The sequence below is a fragment of the Dipodomys merriami genome, unplaced genomic scaffold, assembly GCF_024711535.1.
Source record: "Dipodomys merriami isolate MVZ:Mamm:240054 unplaced genomic scaffold, mDipMer1.0.p SCAF_37, whole genome shotgun sequence".
In the NCBI taxonomy this organism is placed as follows: domain Eukaryota; kingdom Metazoa; phylum Chordata; class Mammalia; order Rodentia; family Heteromyidae; genus Dipodomys; species Dipodomys merriami.
In genome coordinates, this window is record NW_027205270.1 from 13,183,291 (window position 1) to 13,201,071 (window position 17,781).

The following is a 17,781-nucleotide window of genomic DNA, read 5'->3' on the forward strand; positions in this document are numbered from 1 at the left end:
GACTGGGCTATAGGTGGGAGGCAGCCAGGAGGGAAGGTGGTCCTACTGGCAGGCATGGTAAATGTTGGCTGCTAACAGCACAAAGCTTTCCCTTTTGTACATCTGCCTTCTCCCCAGCCAGTGGCTGAATGACGGGGGACAAACGGCTCAGGCTCAAGCTAAAAGAGACAAATAGGACATGTGTTCTCTCATATGCAGAAGGTAGATCTAAAATACATGATAAATTATACAGATCTCTAGGCATTCATACACAGTGAGACTCTTAAGGGGTGCAATCTCTACATGCCTCTTTTCATATAAAATAGTATTTATCAAAATGAACTCCAGGAAATGGAAACAAGAAGTTTTTAATTTTTTTTGTCTTGTTTGTTCGCTTTTCTGTGTTTTGGGGGGAGCGGTAAGGGGGTCACAAAAATGTAGGACGATAGGGTGGACAAATGCAACATTGGTACTCAGTAGAAACCACGTTGAAAATAAACAATACAACTTGTGGGTGAGGACAGGAGGGAAAAACTGGAAGAGAAGAAGGAAGGGGTGATATTGTCCAAAAAGAAATGTACTCATTATTTGACTTATAAAATGGCCCCTCTGTATACCATCTTTGTGTGTGTGTGTGTGTGTGTGTGTGTGTGTGTGTGTGTGTGTGTGTGTGTGTGTGTGTGTGTGTGTGTGTGTGTGTGTATGTGTGTGTGTGTGTGTGTGTGTTTAAAGTCTTTGGCTCCTTCCCTCAAACTGGGATCACCACAGAGATGGCAGAAGCTGACACCTATGTTCCTGTGGGAATCAGAGATCACAGGCTGGCTCAGCTCCTTGACCTGCATGCCAGCTCCTTTCAGCCTGAGGGCTCCCAGTAAGTCCAGGCCATAGCTTCAATTCTCTCTTGAGTTGCAGGACATCAAGGTGAGCAAGATAGCAGAAGGCTACCAGAGCACTTGTGGAATTTCTTGGAGATCTGGGGGAAGATGAAACAAGCAGGACAAAAATCCCTAGGGCAGGCAGGGGTAGCGGTGGGGTCAAGGAAGAGAGAAGTTGGTAAGAGAAGTTATATGAGCCTCTACCAGCCTCTGGGAAGATGGGGTGAGGCAGAGGACAAGAGCTTCTGCTGCACTGCCAGGTCAGCAGATAGAGCTGAAGGAGTAAGAGGACAGGAAGAAAAACAAGTTAAAGGGAGGTGGCAGAGCCCTATCAATCTAGGGCAGGAGGAAGTGATAGCAGTGATAGCAAGGTCAGTTGGCCTTGCTGAGTCTCAAACATCTGCGGGCCACCAAGTCAGAAAATTCCATTGAAAGGGGGAAAATCCTCTGGAGTATAGGCTGGAGTATAGACAGGAGTGGCTATACTTAGTTGTGTGTAAGAGAAACCTGATCAATAAGGCCTTGAACCAGGCAGGGTTTATTTCCCTTCAGTACAGGAAGTCTAAGATCAGCAGGCGGGCTAACACAGCAGCTCTGTGATGTTATGGATGTCCTGTCATTTTCTGTTCTTCAAGTACTGGAATTAGAATATGGTCAGCTTCTGCTCTATCATCCAAGCAGGAAGAACAAGGAGGGAAGAAGGGAGGGAGGGAGGGAGGGAGGGAGGGAGGGAGGGAGGGAGGGAGGGAGGGAAGGAGGGAAGGAGGGAGGGGTTCTGTCTGGATCAGGAGAGGGAAAACTTTCCTCAAGACCCCAGACAATTCCATTAGTATCTCCTTGGCCAGAACTACTATGGCTAGATATAACTGCAAAAGTTGGTTGAGGGCTTTTTGTAAACAAGAAGGCTGCTTCCTCAAGTAAAATTAGGGTTGTATGAATAAGGAGGAGGGGAGTTTTTAACATGTAGTAGTAGAATTGGAAGGTCGAGATAAGAACTAAGGACCTTTGGATGAGGAAGACAGTGAAGGCTGCTTGCTCTAAAGAAATAAGATCCCCATAAGCCTTGGCTCAAATGGTAAAGCTGTGTAAGTAATAGACCCTGGGCTCAATCCCTGGTACTTCAGCAAAAAGGGGGGGGAGGTGAAGAGAGAGAAAGAGAGAGAGGGAAAGAAAGGAGAGGAAGAAGAGGGAAGAAAAGAAGGAGGGAGGGAAAAGAGAAAGGAAAGGAGGGGAAAGAAAGGAGAAAGAGAGGGAGAGAAAAGGGAGAGAGACAGATGTGTGGGAGTGTGTGCAGAGAGACCAGGGAGAGATAAGATTCCCAAGGACAAACAGAGCAAACTTCTCTTAATTTGGGAAATTACCTTGAAGGGATTGAGACCAAAGAGAAGTAAACATTAAGAAAAATCTAACTTCAATGTGACAATTCCAAGCTAAGTTCTGGAACACTGAAATACGAATTGTTTTAGAAAGCAGAGCAGTACTTTCTGGACAAAATGCATTTTAAATTGCTTTACTTGGAAAAACAAAACAACCCACTGCATACACACACTGTCTAAGTTATTTTCACAGATCCCTTCAATGTGCTAAGTACGGACACAAGGATGAAACAAAGACCTTGAGTTCCAGACTAAGTAAGGTCCAGCTCTCTGAACACAGGGCCAGGGAAATGACACAAAGAACAGAAAGGTAGAATGTAGTGAAAGCTGTGTGGGAAAGAGGGCTGTTAGCAGTGTGCGTCTCACACCCTGCCAGACATGGGAAGTTTCTAAAACTGCCTCCCAAGGGGGTCTCCAACCCCATCCATGGGCACTATGACAAAAGCAGTGTGGCCGGGGTCCAGACACTGGAGTGCAAGTTCTAAACTCTCATCTATCCCCACCCTAAAGGAAGAGGCGGTTTGTTGGGGTAGGGGAATGGGACAAAGATGACAACAGAGGTGAACTTAGAGGACAGTATGCTAAGTGAAATTTTTAAAAGAGCTCAAACTCTCTCTCTCTCTCCCTCTCTCTCTGAAACAGTGGTTACTTCTAGTGGGACTGGAGGAAAGAAACCAGAGTAGACAAAGAATATATAATGATCCAGTTTATACATTTAATGTACAATGTGAAAGCTAAAGTTATGGAACTTCATTATTATATTAGGTATTTTGTTAAGATTAGGTGCTTTTTGGCTGTTCCTGGGCCAGAAGAGTAACTGTGTGATATGACAGATATATTAGTTTGCTTTACTACGGTAACCACTCTACTATCTAGCTGTACCCTGTAATTTCATGTTGTAAATCTCAAATATACACAATAAAACTGCTTATGAGCACACTAGCGCCATGCCTTACCTGCAGCTTTTGGAGCTCTTGTTGACCTTTTACTTCTTTCTTATGATTCTACAATCAACCATCCCTTCCTCATCTAAGCAGATCTGAATCCAAGTACAACCTAGGAAACTTAATTGTAAACCAGTTTTTGCAGTAGAACCCTTTAAATGAAAGGTCACTCCGAATCCCAATTTATAACACAGGTAGGATTCAATTGTTCTCTCCTAAGGTTTCTATACCTTGGTACTGCAGACGTTGTAGCCTGGGTAATTCTCTGTGAACAAAGTTGTCCTGTACATTGTAGGATGTTTAGAACCATCCCTGAACTCTCAACACCAAACAACAGTAGCCTATCTGATCTTCCCCCTTTCAGCTTTATCAAGCAAAAATGTCTTCAGACATTGTCAAACATCCAAGAGATCAAAGGACTTCCTCCCCCCCCCCAGTTCTAATCATTCGATAGTCATCATGTATATTAAAATGTCAACATTATCTTATTTTTAAAGTCAATTAGGAGAATTAGACTTAAAGTAAAAACTGAAATCAAAAGTTGAAATTGGTGAGATGAGTTTCCGTATCTAATCTTTTTCCTTGTTTTACTTTGTTGCCCAATCTCAAGAAATCCTAATTTATCAAGATAAGCAGTTACGTCCTCACTCATGCAGGAGAGTCTGCACAAAAAACACAGCCTGAATCACACACCAGACAGGGTAAGGCAATTGGTAGGATCAGGTGAGGATGCGGAATGTGCACGTAAGCAAATTCTCTCGTGTTCTGTAATCGCAGCAATTGAGAAATCCTGCCTTCCAGGAAGATTTTACAGTGGAGGGAAAACACCTGGAATAAACAACAGGTTTCAGCCTGAAGTCAGGCAGATTTTCCTACAAACGGCAAAATTATGAGGTTTAGTCTTCATGAAGAAAAACTGATTGGTAAATCCACAACTAGTACTATACTAATCAGCACATTTCTGATTCTGAAATATGGGGAGGGTGTGGAGTGTGGGGTTGGGGGGGGTGGGTGTTGGTGGTAGTGGGGTTTGAACTCAGAGGCTTACGCTTGCTGGGTAGATGTACTAATAAGCCATGCCTCCAGCCCTTTTCGCACTGGTTATCCTAAGATAGACAAGATAACACTTTCTGACCAGACCATGATCCTCCTCTCTAATGTTTTCTGCTGTAGTTGGGTTGACAGGTCAAACCACTATATCCAGCTTTTTGGCTGAGATTTGTCTGAAGTTTGCTTGAAATGGTGTTCCTCCTAACCTCAGACTCTGAAATGACAAATGTAAGCCACCAGGACATGCTTTTTAATCTACATTAATAGTAATTCCTCTAATGTAGAAACTCCATCATTATTATAATTCAATATTCTGCTTTTCACGAACTTCAAGTATTAAGGCAATTAATTTGGAACCCTTGGAATACATGAAACAGTCTGCAAACTTCAACATGCTCAGCAATTACAGATGGTATTTCTCCCAGATTTTACCAAAGTGGCAAGGCTGTCAGCAGGCACTCTCTCTGAGTCTGGTTTTCACGCAAAAGCGGATTTCCTTAACAACTCTCTACAAACAGCTTCCCACCTTGCAACCCTGTTATTTGCTTTCCTGCTTCTCTTTATTTCATAGCACTCATTGCTACTGCTACACATTTGTCTAGTCTCTTCTGTCTCCACTAAAATATGAGGTTCCGCTCTGTACATTTTGTTCACTGCTACAATGTAGGAACCTCAAATAGTACCTAGCTTGTAAAAGGCACTTAGAAGCACCTGCTGCACAGATGAACTGATGCGTGAATGAATGCATTAAGCAGCTGCCTGCAACCAAATCCCCACTGAGCCAGGTGCCTGTGGCTCATGCCCATAATCCTAGCCACTGAGGAAGCTGAAATCTGAAGACCTCAACTTGAAGCCAGCCAGGCAAGAAAGTCCAGGAGACTCTTTTCGCCAATTTATCGCCAAAAAGCTGGAACTGGAGATGTGGCTCAAGTGGCAGAGCACCAACACTGAGCAAAAAAGCTCAGAGATGGTACCTAGGCCCTGATATTCTCTCTCCTTCTCTCTCTCTCTCTCTCTCTCTCTCTCTCTCTCTCTCTCTCTCTCTCTCTCTCTCTCTCTCACACACACACACACACACACACACACACACACACAGAGGAAAGATTTAAAATGTCCAACTCTTTGGCAATTTGATAGAGGCCAGTCACTTGAGCTCTTGGAGGATGCTTGCCAATCTGTAAAAAAGAAATATTAGGCACTTCTAATTTCTAACACCCTTCCTCCCCTAAAATGTTAGGACTCTCACTCATCAGTTTTTCAAATAAAGAATGAGAAAACCTAAATCTTAGCTTGTTCAGTGGGTAAAAACATGTTTGGACCAATTAGGGAGAGTGATAAAATAAAATATGAATAAGTGGGAGATGATGACTGAAGGTAAAAGAGACATAAACAAAAAATAGGGGTGGAGGCTGGGGGACAAGTAATTCTGGGGAGAAAGAACTGGAAGGAAAAGACAGGGAAGATAACCAGAAGCCACATAACTTTTTCCCACCTCTGCTCCCTGAGCCAGCAGTTTCAGATGGACTCTGCAAGTGCTGATAAACAGACCCACCCACAAAGCCATCCTACACCTCAACTTGGGGATCTGCCTCTGGACCCCAAACATATCCTTAACCACTCATTCATTCTTCCCAGGAGAACCTAGCCAGAAGTACAGAAAGTTATCCAGACTGGATTTAAAAAGTAAAGGCTATTAAAGGACCCTACCCCATGCTGCACACAGATGTGGGATTTTCACTGAAACATACAACTTGAGGTTCTGTCAAGGCAGGAGGCAGACTCTTCTAGGGACAAATGCTAGCTTTGGGAGGACTACATCCTCTGAGGCTTGTACCTTGTTAGCTATGGAAAACTCTACCACAGCACTTTGAAGTACTCCGATCTTTGTGCACAAATGCCCTTTACTATGCTTAAATATCCTTTGACGGTTGCATTCTACCTGGGAACCCTCTCTCACAGTATGACTATAGGGCCAATCTAAAGCAGGGCAAAGTGTGAGTCAGAGCCCATTGACTGGATGTCAAGAGGCAGTTTTAACGCAGGAACAGCAGCAACAGATGTCAGGAGAGAGAAATCTTCAGGTATAGTGAAGCCACAGTGTTAGTCAGGCCTTCTACCCAGTTTTATACTAAGGCCAGAAGAGGCAAAGCAAATTCTGAGGAGCCCTAAATGATACAGGAAGTAACTTCAGCAATGGCCATGGAGAGTTAGACATGGGGAAACCTCATTGTTGTTTCTGCTGTTGAACTGTTACAGCACTGTGACCTAGAGGCAGCAGGGGTTTCAACTTTTGTTTTGAAATTATTTCACATTTACAGAAAATATAAAGACTCTTCATCTCTCCTTCTCCCAGGCTTTCCTGATTGTTAACATTTTACCACACCTGTGCTGCCAGGCTATTAGTATATGATGTGCTTATAAGTTAATCACTTGAAAATAAGGTGTAGACATGATCATCTAAATACCTTATGTCCTAGAAATAAACATATTCCTATACAACCACAGGATAAGGATTGAAATCAGGAATGGATTCAACACCGGAATCCAATATAAAAGTTACAAAGAAAATTCTCTGAGAGTTCCAGTGATGGCCGATCTCAGCACAAAAGGCACAACAACATTATTTTTTTCTATTCCAGGATGCAGTCCAGGGTCAAATGTGGCATTCACTGTCATGTCTCTGAGCTTCTTTTAATCTGAAGCAGTTCCTTTATCTCTTATGACCATGCCATTTTCGAAAAGTACAGGCTAATTATTTCAGAGATTATCCATTAGTTGGTGTTCATCTAGTGTGGCTTTGTGATAAAATTCAAGTTACACATTTTTTCACTAAAATTTAGCAGTGAGGCTGCGCCTTTCCCAGAGCACTTCCTTCAGAAGCATGCGGCATTGTGCTGTCCCAGCACTGGTGATATTTAATGTGATCAGATAGTTAACAGTGGTATGAGCCATCTTCCTCTGCCATTCTTGTCATTTTCCCTTTGTAACTTTCTGGAAAATTTCTATTAGGAAAAGGATAAAATTATCTGACCTCATGTAGGCTCAGATGAGTTCCAACTTCAGGAATAAAACTAGGTTTAGACGGAGCAGTAGTTGGTGAGGTAGAATTAGCACGGAGATTCCTATCATATTTACTTCAAATAACCCCAATTCAAGTTTGATCCGAGTAAAAAACAAAATAAAACAATACTGTAGATTGCTTGGACATGACAGTTGAGGACTTAGTTTCTCTTTTGCCGCTCTATATCTGCTGGAAATTTTATGAGGTGTCCAGTAGCAGCAAGAAGAGATCCTTAGGTCCAGATAGCTGACAGCAAGAGTCACACTAATTTTCCAGGGCCAATGCCAAAGAGCTCAATGCCATGATTCCTGTTCTACTGTGGGGCAGTATAGGAAGTATAAAAACAAAACCTTAACTCTCTACCATGTCACATTCTCACCTGACTAGGTTTAGGAACTCTACCTTATTGAAAAAAAAAACCATTTAAAAACTGTTATCACAAAGTTAGAAACTTCAGAAAACATATGAAAATAGAAAAAACATTTTAAAAGTATTTGTTATACTACAAGCCAGAAAAGATCACTGTGTAAATAGATACAAATACATACACAGATAACTAACTTACCACGACTGGATTAAAGGTGTCTGCATTATCCTTCTTTGAGGTGTGTTCCACTGGCAATGAAGGCCTACAATCAAGGACTGTGAAGGATGGTCTACAACTAGAATCTTCCTTGAAGCACAGGACATGAACTAATTCATAATGAATAATGGTTACCTGAGAGTATTAAGGTTTCAGCTTTTTATAATCCCTGTTAGATGGGCTGCTCTGTATTGTATACTTTGCTTTGCTCACCTAGCAACCTTTTAACAAGCAACTTTCACACACCAGAAACAGGGAACAAAAATGTAAGACAGTTTTTCTTCCTTTTGTTTCTTTTTTTGTTCCTTCCTTTCTTCTATCTTTGATCTGTCTGTCTGTCTGTCTGTCTGTCTGTCTGCCTGCCTGCCTGCCTATCTATCTTTTTGATTGAGGATTAAGCATGCAAAGAAAGTGCTCTACCACTTGAGTCATGCCCCTAGCTGCCCCCCCCCTTTTTTGGTGAAAGTCCTGGGGCTTAAATTTAGCATCTGGTCACTGTCCCTGAGTTTTTTGCTCAATGCTGACACTCTATCACTGCTCTACTTCCTGCTTTTTGGTGGTTTATTGGAAAAAAGAGTTACAGACTTTCCTGCCTGGACTGGCTTTAAACTGTAATCTAGGATTACAAGAAATCAGTTACTGGCATCTGGCTTGTTTTTTTTTTGTTGTTGTTGTTGTTGTTGTTTTTTGAGATAGGGTCTTTAACTTTGTTCAGCCTGTCCTAGAATTCAAGATCTTCCTGCTTCTGCAGGTGTGTGCCACCAAACATACCAACCTTTCCTCTTTAAATTACCAAAAAAACAGGAAATGTTCAAGTACCTAAAAGTAATGAATATTTTAATAGTGGAGCTGCCATTTAGCTTGAGTGTCCTGGACAGGAAGTCATAGGGCAATCAGAGGAAATCAGGGAGGCTTTCCTGAGGAAGTGATGTGTAAATGGGTCAGTAAATGGAATGAATAAGATGTCAGAAGAGAGAAAGAAAATAGCAGGCATTCCAGATGGAAAGATGGCCATAGTAAATACCCAGAGAGGTGGACTGAGGCCAGATACCAGGGTCTTGGGGAAAGAAGTTCAGCTAAAAGAAACTAGGGCCTGCCAGTGGTTCTAAGTAGGAGAGTTGTGAGATCATCTTGGTATGACTGAAGCCACAGGAGTGGATGGACAACAAGTTGCTGAGAGCATGACTGAGAGGTGACAGAGGAGCTGAGCCGGAGATAAGAAGGCAACAAGGGGGTCAAGCAAGAGACCCAGGGGAGGAAGGGGCCTGAGCTAGGAAGATCTGTTCATAAAGCTCCAGGGCAGCTGAGAGTTATGAAAAAGCTCCCCACACTGCTATGGTTTTGAGACAATTTAGTAGTAAAGGTGGGTACCCCAAAGAAAGAAAGCAGAGGGAACAGGACTGGACAGGATGCATGGGAGGAAACCGAAGGAGATATACATAGAGCTGTCCTTCCCTTCTAAGTCCCTGGAACCTTACAAAGAGCTCTTTGGTGGTGGGGGATCTCATGTGACAGCTTATTACCCAAGGTAACTGCCATGAGGGAACAGGTCTAGGGCCACCCCACAGATGCCCAATAAAACAGACTGCAGGAGCAAAGGTTTAAATAAAATATTTCCCTAACTCTTAGGAGAGGAACAGAAAGTCACAATCCCTGTGCATCTGATCATACAAAATAATATTTATCAAAATGAACTTCAGGAAATGAAAACAGAGTTTCTTTTTTCTTTTTTTGAGGCTTTTTTCTTTTTTGTTGTTGTTGTTCTGTTTGCTCCTTTATATGTCTTTGGGAGTATAGTGGGGGCACAGAAATGGATGGAGAAAGGGTGAATAAATGCAGTAGTGGTACTTACTAGACACTATGTTGAAAATTAACTATATAACTTATGGTTGGGGATAGGAGAGAAAAACTGGGAGAAAGTGAGGGAAAGGGTGACATTTCCAAAAGGAAATGTACCTGACTTATGTAACTACAACCCCTCTAAACATCACCTTTATAATAACAATTTTAATTTTTTTTAAAAGAATTACAATAAAATAGTCTTTGTTCTTAAAAAAAAAAAAGACTTCCTAGAGCAAGCTAGGGAAGGGGCGACATTGTCCAAAAAGAAATCTACTTTACCTGACTTATCTAACTGTAACCCCCTCTGTACAGCAACTTTATAATAACAATTAAAAAAAAGATTTCCCTAGAAAAAATAAGTAGTGGGATTAAATAAATAAGAATAATTCATAAGAGAAAGTAAGTGTTCACAAAAGAAGTTCTGATAGTAGCATAAATAGGTACTGAAAGAAGATCTGCCTCAAGCTGGTGTATAACAGAAAGCATGGGATGGGGGAGGACGGGGGTTTTAGGCAAACATTAATATACCCAAGATCTCACTGCCAGAAAGAAAGGACAAGGTGAGGCAGAGATCCAGGGATCACAGCTTGAGGCCAGCCCAGTCAAAAAGTTCTTGGGCTGGGAAGGTGGCTCAGTGGTAGAGCGCTTGCCTTGCATGCCTGAGGCCCTGGGTTCGATTCCTCAGCACCACATAAGCAAAAAGAAAAAAGCCGGAAGTGGCACTGTGGCTCAAGTGGTAGAGCGCTCGCCTTGAGCTGAAGAACTGAGGGACAGCGCCCAGGCCCAGAGTTCAGGCCCCATGACCGGACCCCCCAAAAAAAGTTCTTGAGATTCCATCTCAACTCCTAGAAGTAGTGGTATCTACCTGTTAACCCACTCTGGGGTAGCAGGAGCATAATGTCTGTATGGTGGCAAGGCTGGCACCTGTAGTCTCCAGTGGCACTGAGAAGCACAGGCTGGCCCAGCATGAGATACTACTTCAAAAATATCAACCAAAAACAGGGGTATGGCTCAAGTGGTAGAATATCTGTCTAGCAAATGTGAGACAGTGAATTCAATCCTCAGAAAAGGAAAAAAAAAATACCTCCTCAAGGGACAGGGAATATGGGAGATTTGCTAGGCAGCTTTGATAATATCTTATGGTATTCAAAATCCTGTGTCCTACAGGAACAAAAGAACCAGTGCAATAAAGTCCCAAATCAGATAGCTAATTAGGATCCTGAAAAAAAGAATGGAAGGAAAGTGACTAGGAATAATCTGTGGTTGGACCATAACCTGACTTCTGAGGCACTGAGTAGAGGGTAACAAAGGATGAATTTGTTTGGGCCACTTTAAACTCAGAACAAGGGGGCTGGGAAGTTGCCTCAGTGTAGAGTGCTTGCCTTGCAAGCATGAGGCCCTGGGTTTGACCTTAAGCAGAAAAAGCTGGAAGTGGCACTGTGACTCAAGTGGTGGAGCGCTAGCCTTGAGCTGAGGGACAGTGCCCAGGCCCAGAGTTCAGGCCTCACAGCCAACTACAAAAAAAAAAAAAAGTAAATTACCCTCAGAACAAGGTAATCATGTTTGTGTTTCTAAAACAGACAACAAATATTTAGATCTGCAAGAGGAATGACTAAACTACATGTTTCCTTTCACATTCCAGTCACAAATCCCTTTTATCTTGGTCAAAATTTTTAAGCCAGCATCTGAATAGGCTCCCAGACAGACATGCTAGTTTTTAGTCATACACAGAATCTGTGCCTAGGGATAGAGCAATCAGGGGCAGAAACACAGTCCCTCCTTCCAAAGGTCTTATAAGCTCATGTTAAAAAGCAGACTGATAGGGGCTGGGAAGGTGGCTCAGTGGTAGAGCACTTGCCTTGCATGCATGAGGCCCTGGGTTTGATTCCTCAGCACCACCTAAACAGAAAAGGCTGGAAGTGGCACTGTGGCTCAAGTGGTAGAGCACTAGCCTTGAGCTGAAGAGCCGAGGGACAGCGCCCAGGCCGAGTTCAGGCCCACGACCCACAAAAAAAAAGCAGACTGATAGATCCATCCCTGAAATAAATATTTTCATGTTTTTAAAAAAATGACATTCTGTGTTAAACATAAAGATAGTGCAATAAGACAATTGGGGGTTAGGTGTTAGGAAAGACTTCTAAGTAAGAAATATTCTACTGTGTTCTGAGTAGAAATCAGCGAAGCTGGGGGAGGCAGGAATAGATGGGAACATTAAGAATGGTAGTATGTCTACAGGGCCCAAGCTGGAATGGCACAATAGGCTGATAGTACTGGAAAAGTTGTCAGTTCCTGCCATGGGGTTGGAATTTTACCCCAGGAATAAAAAGGAGCCACTTGGGGGATTTTAAAAGTGTAACAAAAGCTGGGCATCAGTGGTTCATGCTTATAATCCTATCTCTCAAGAGGCTGAGATCTGAGGAGCGTGGCTCAAAGCCAGTCTGGTCAAGAATGTCTGTGAGACTCTAATCTCAAGTTAACCACCAAAAAAAGCCAGAAGTGGTGCTGAGGCTCAAGTAGTAGAACACTGGCCTTGAGCCAAAGAGGTTCAGGACAGTGTCGAGCCCTAAATTCAATCCCTAGGACTAGCACACACACACACACACAAAGTAACTGAAAGCCGAGCGCTGGTGGCTCACACTTGTAATCCTAGCTACTCAGGAGGTTGAGATCTGAGGATCACGGTTCAAAGCCAGCCCAAGCATTAAAGTCCATGAGACTCTTATTTCCAATAAACTACTAGAAAAACAGAAATGGTGCTGTGGCTCAAGCGGTAGAGGGCTCCCCTTGAGCTGAAGAGCACAGGGACAGAGCCCAAGTCCAGAGTTCAAGCCCCATGACCGAAAAAAAAAAAAAGAAAAAAGAAAAATGTAACTGAAGACTCTGTCCAGGGATGGATACTAGTGGGAGAAGGTCAGGAATGAAAATAGAAAATAGTTCAAATATAGTATTTGCAACTATGAAAACAGAACAATGAGACTTGGTGAAATTATTTTGGGAAAAAGGGAAAGGGGAAAGGGAAAGTGATAGAGGGGATGAGACTGATGGGATTGTAAGCATACAGAAATGTAACAGTGAAATCCCTCCTGAGCTGATGGTAACAATAATAACAGTAACAGTAATAATAATAAGTGGACTTGGATTTCCAGAGTCCTCTCTTGAGGCTACTTGGATTTCCAGAGTCCTCTCTTGAGGCTACACAGGAGAGGTCTTCTCCTGAGGCAGTTCCAGGTAGGGCTTCCATGGAACCCCAGGTGAACAAGGATATGGTACTGGGGGTGTGCTCACTTAGGGAACAGAGATGCCTCTGTCACCACAGACCAACCTCACAAATTTTGGCCAAAGGCCTTCTGGTGGGGTGAGAATGTACTACCTGCTACAAGGACACGGACAGCATTGTTCATTTATCACTTTCTGGCTTGGGTCTGAACCCTGATTCTTCCTCCTACAATTCCTTAGTTTCAAAACCTCTCTGCACCTTGCTGCCCTCCTCTGTAAAATAATAATGGTACCAAGTTCACAGGGGTATGGTGAACATGAAGAGCAAATTAGTCATGTCTGGAACAGAAGGCAGAGTGAACAGGTAAAGCATGTGACTCTTTTCGTCCTGTGTTTTGTGGCATGTGGGTTCTCAGGCAGGGCTTAGGGAGCAAGCAAACTTTGAGGACTTGGTATAAGGAGGAATATGAAGTAATTCATTACTAATTGACTGCATATACTTTGAATCTGTTATTAGATGCATAGGAGTTTAGAAGTTTATATCTTCCTGGGAAATTGAAACTTGGACCACCTGTTTCTTTTTAATTTTTAAAATGGAGCTACTAGAAATTTAGAATTATGGGTTTGGCTCAGGTTATATTTCCAGTGGACAGCACTGATCTAGAGAAAGAATAAACAAGAAGCTCAAACCAGCCACTAAGCCCTGAGTAACTAATAATGGGACTGTAGAGAATGACGAGAAGAAAATATGAAGGCCACATTCTGTCCTTCTAACATTTATCTGCTGGAGTGTTACTAAGAAAAGAGAACAATATGTTCATGAAAAACTGAAATGGGTGAATAACAAGGCTAGAGAGAATGAAATGGCAGAGGAAAAGCAGCCAGAGAGAAGCAACTACATATCTAATAGAAAAACTGCCACTGCTCAGATCTCAATATATACAAGTCTACAACTATGAAAATGAGTCTTAAAAAACAGCCTTCACATTCAAAACACACATTATATCATCAAGGTAGATTTTTTAAAATTTTTGTTACAACTTCATCAAACCTACCAAATCTTATCACATGAGACTTTTATAATTCCAGGTGTTAAAAACAAAAGGAACAAAAGACCTCATGGGTTTGGGAGACAGAACCATTAAAAAACTTAGTCCTAGATATTTTTCCATCGCATAACTGAAAAATAAAATCATATTGTATGGCTCAAAAGCCTAAATAAGCAATAGCTTTTCCTCTATGTCAATAGCAATTCTTAAGTAGAAATCCAGGTCTGGAGAAGGAGAGAGGGAAAGAGGGAATGAGACAGGGGTAGGGGGAGAAAGGGAGTGAGAGAGAAGAAAAGAGAGAGAGAAAAACAGAGAGAGAAAGAGAGATTTGCATCAAGGCCCAGGGGTGCTAAGATGCAAGTGAAAGAGTTTGACCAGAGAAACTCTTCCTTAAGATCAGAAGACCTTAGAGTTCATAACCATGAACACTAAGCTCAGCCTGCCCTGTTACCTGACCCAAGAGGAGACTAGAGTCTTGAAGGCTGAGTCCTCTCAAGGCTATATGGAGTTCAAGCAGAAGGAAACTGATCCTATCTATCCTAACTGATAAAACACCACCTGCCTCCATTTCCTTGACATTGTTGCCTTTATCGTCTAGTAGTGAGAAACCACTGATGTAGTTATTTCGAAACCTGGAATAAAAGAACTTTTGACTATCACTCCCCAAACTGAGCAAAACACACACTCATAACCTTGTGATCCTATTGTTCAGTATGGAGCCAAAAGATACATGTATGTGTACATATGTTTCCAAAGCCAGGCACTAGAGCGGTCACAGCAGCATGATTTGTAATAACAGCCAGATGCTGGAAGCTGCCCAAATGTCTGATGATAGTACATGGATAAATATGTGGTATATTCACCTGGTGGCTACTATTAGCAAAGACAATGCTGCCACAATGGGTGCACCACAAGAGCATTTTGAACAGTGCTTATAGAAAGAAGGCTAACACTGTAGGATTCTATTTTTATAAAAGCAGGAGAGGAAGTCAAGATGGTGTTGGTGCTGGGGAAGTCCGTGACAGGAAGCAGCAACATCCTGGGGTACGTGGATGTTCTGTTTCTTGATCTGAGTGCAAAGCACATGAGTAAATTCAGTATGTCATTAGGTATGCCAACTTTTTCTAGCACTTATATACTATACTTAAAAAAAGAGAGAGAGAGAAAAAAGAAGCTTCATCTGGTATCTGAGTAAGATAAGTCCTCAAGACCCTTTTTGAGCTCTTTTTTTCTACTGGTCTTTACAAACTTCACTTGCTCCATGGAGGTCCATGTAATCTAGGTCTTTCTCCAGGGAAAGCCCACATATCACCATCAGTATTTATGGCTGCCTCCCACACAAGGCCTATGATTCACACCCCACTAGTGGATGCCTTCCCTAATTTATGCCACCCACACCAATCTAGCTTTTGTTTTCCTTCCTTAGCAGTTAGAGAGTTTGTATCATCATTAATGTGGATATATTGTCACTTTTTTTTATTTCTGCCAAAGCTTCCCAGCTAGTCTAACAACAGGAGCATGCCCTCTGGGGGATGATCTCTATCCTCTAGTATCCACAGGCACCAAGGATTAAATCACTTCTCAGGAGCCATTCACTTCCTAAGTCACAGCTGCTAACCACTCCTTACTGCTACAAAAGACCAGGTGGGGAAGTAGAAAAAAGAACTGGAAGAGGCAAACCGAAGTATAAGTCGTTTCTTCTTGCTCTGTCTTAACTACAGCCTTACTATCCACCACTCAATCTATTTTGTTTACATGGGACATTTTGTAACATGTACCAAAATTATAAAGATTTTCAAGTCATAAATATGAGCTTTTTATTATGTATCATGTGTCCAAAGTCCATTCTCTCTCTTCTATAATCTGCTTCAAACCTACTCATCTCATTCCACACCAACCGTAAGACTCCTCAAGCTTCATTTCGCCTTAGACAAATAGCATCGTGTAACATATCGCAAAACAGAACAAAGACAAAATCTCACCGAATTCTAATGTTTAGAATACGAATATATTACTCTTCTTTGTTTGAACAACGAATAGAAGGCAGATGATTCCCAGCTCTGCAACTTGGAAGAAGACAACCCTCGGAGGCATCAAGCCTTGGGATTGATTACTCAGTGAAACCACAACCTGTTCTGACTCAGTCGGTGCCCCTCCATTCCACAGGGAAAGATCCTTCTTGGTTTCCGGATGTATAACCTTCAGCAGGTAAAGGATTAGCAATCCGAAGGCAAGAGAAAGGTTTAGCCAAACACCACGAGGTACACGTTTCTCTCTGTGAGTCCAAAATCCAACAGTCCTCAGCCCACACCCGTGGGTGCCAGGTGAATTGCAGCATCTAACAGTTTTTCTTTTAAATAAAGGGCATCTAAATTCGTAGCGTTCATACACATGAATGAAGACGGAAGGATATAAAAAATTCATCTTCCAAGTCAGCTAGCCATTCTGCAGAACTCTGCTCATAAATACATTTTTAATGGTCACAACTAGGAACCCGGGAGGCCTGGAAAGGCTCTCAGGTTAGCCAGCCACTGGGAGATGGGTGTCTGCCTCGGTCACCCCAATGGTGTGGGGTACCAGTGGGAACCCGCCTTTTTCTTAGGGGCCAGGCTTCGAGGAGACGCTCTCACAAAAACAACGCACACCGGACACACGGCCCGCGGTCAAGCCACAGCTCACGATCCCCAAGGAACCAAGGACTTGGGAAACGTGTGTCCTGCGCAGGGCTGGCCGCAGAGCGAGGGCGGGGAAGGTCACCCGGCGAACCTCCACCAGCCGGCCCCACACACGCCGCCTTCCCCCAGGGCGCACGCAGCGCCTGCGGAAGCTGCTGGCAACCCCCGCCCGGGGAGCCCCAAGCGCCCCCCCCCGCCCCGCCCCCGCCGTGGGTACGCGCGTTCACTCGAGCCCGTTGGCTCGGAAGCTTCCAGCAATGAATTAAACCGCAAGCTGCTGCGCAAAGCAGCGTGGAAACGGGCCACTGCGTCGGGACCTACCATCCCCGCCGTCCCCGCCGGGCGCCCTCACCTGTGCGGGCTGCGGCTCCCGGCGCACGCTCCACGCGGCGGGGAGCCTCGACCCTCGGCCCCCCGCTCCCCAGGCAGGCGCGACCGGAGGCACAGCGTCCCGGGGCGCCGTCCGCCGGGGCGGAACCGCGCAGCCCTGGGCACGGGAGATAAAGACAGCTCGCTGACGCCGCCCCCCACCCCCAGCCCGCGGGCCCCCAAAACGCCGAGGAGGGGGCTGCACCACGCACCTCGGCCGGCAGGTGCCGCCGCCGCCGCCGCCGCCGCCGCCGCCGCCTGGGTGCGCGGCTGCAGGGGACGCCGCTCCGCGCCGCCCGCCGTCTCCGTGCGCATACTAGGGAGGGGGCGCTGGCCGGCCGCCTTCCCCGGGCCCCGCGCCCCCGCCCGCCCCCCGAGCCCAGCTCGCGCCCATTCAGCCCCCGGCCTCCCGCTCCCAGGCGCGGATGCGGAGGAGGGGGAATGGGCGGGGCTGAGCGTCACGAGGCCGCTGCCAGCCAATCGGCACGCGCGAGGGAGCGCAAGTCCAAGGATGCGGAGTGGCAGGGCGCCCGCGCGGGGACGCGCGTCCCGCGGGAGCCGGGCGAGGTCGTCCGCCGCGCCCTCCGCGGGGTTACATGGTGGAAAGTGCACACCGGATCGTGGGGTGCGTTCAGAAGGCTTCGGGGCTTTCTGCGACGCGTAGAATTAACTGCGGAGCCCCACGTGCCTTAGGCGCCCGCTGCGCCCTTGTTCTCTGACAGATGACTGGTCCCAAATCCCTCAGGCCTTCCAGGAAAGCGC

General features: G+C 44.5%; 1 protein-coding gene across 2 annotated transcripts in view; it reads right to left on the reverse strand.

The window, feature by feature from the left end:
* LOC138804704 (lactosylceramide alpha-2,3-sialyltransferase) overlaps positions 1 to 17,423 on the reverse strand; it is a 52,234-nt gene extending 34,811 nt beyond the window's left edge. Inside the window, exon 1 of one of the 2 annotated variants that reach the window (XM_069989148.1) lies at positions 17,232 to 17,423. In XM_069989148.1, coding sequence (XP_069845249.1) covers positions 17,232 to 17,334 — 103 coding nt within the window. In that variant the 5' untranslated portion in view covers positions 17,335 to 17,423. Of the gene's footprint in view, positions 1 to 17,002; positions 17,097 to 17,231 lie in introns of those variants that run through there. The other variant, XM_069989149.1, reaches the window with a different exon arrangement.
* Positions 17,424 to 17,781: the final 358 nt, after the last annotated feature.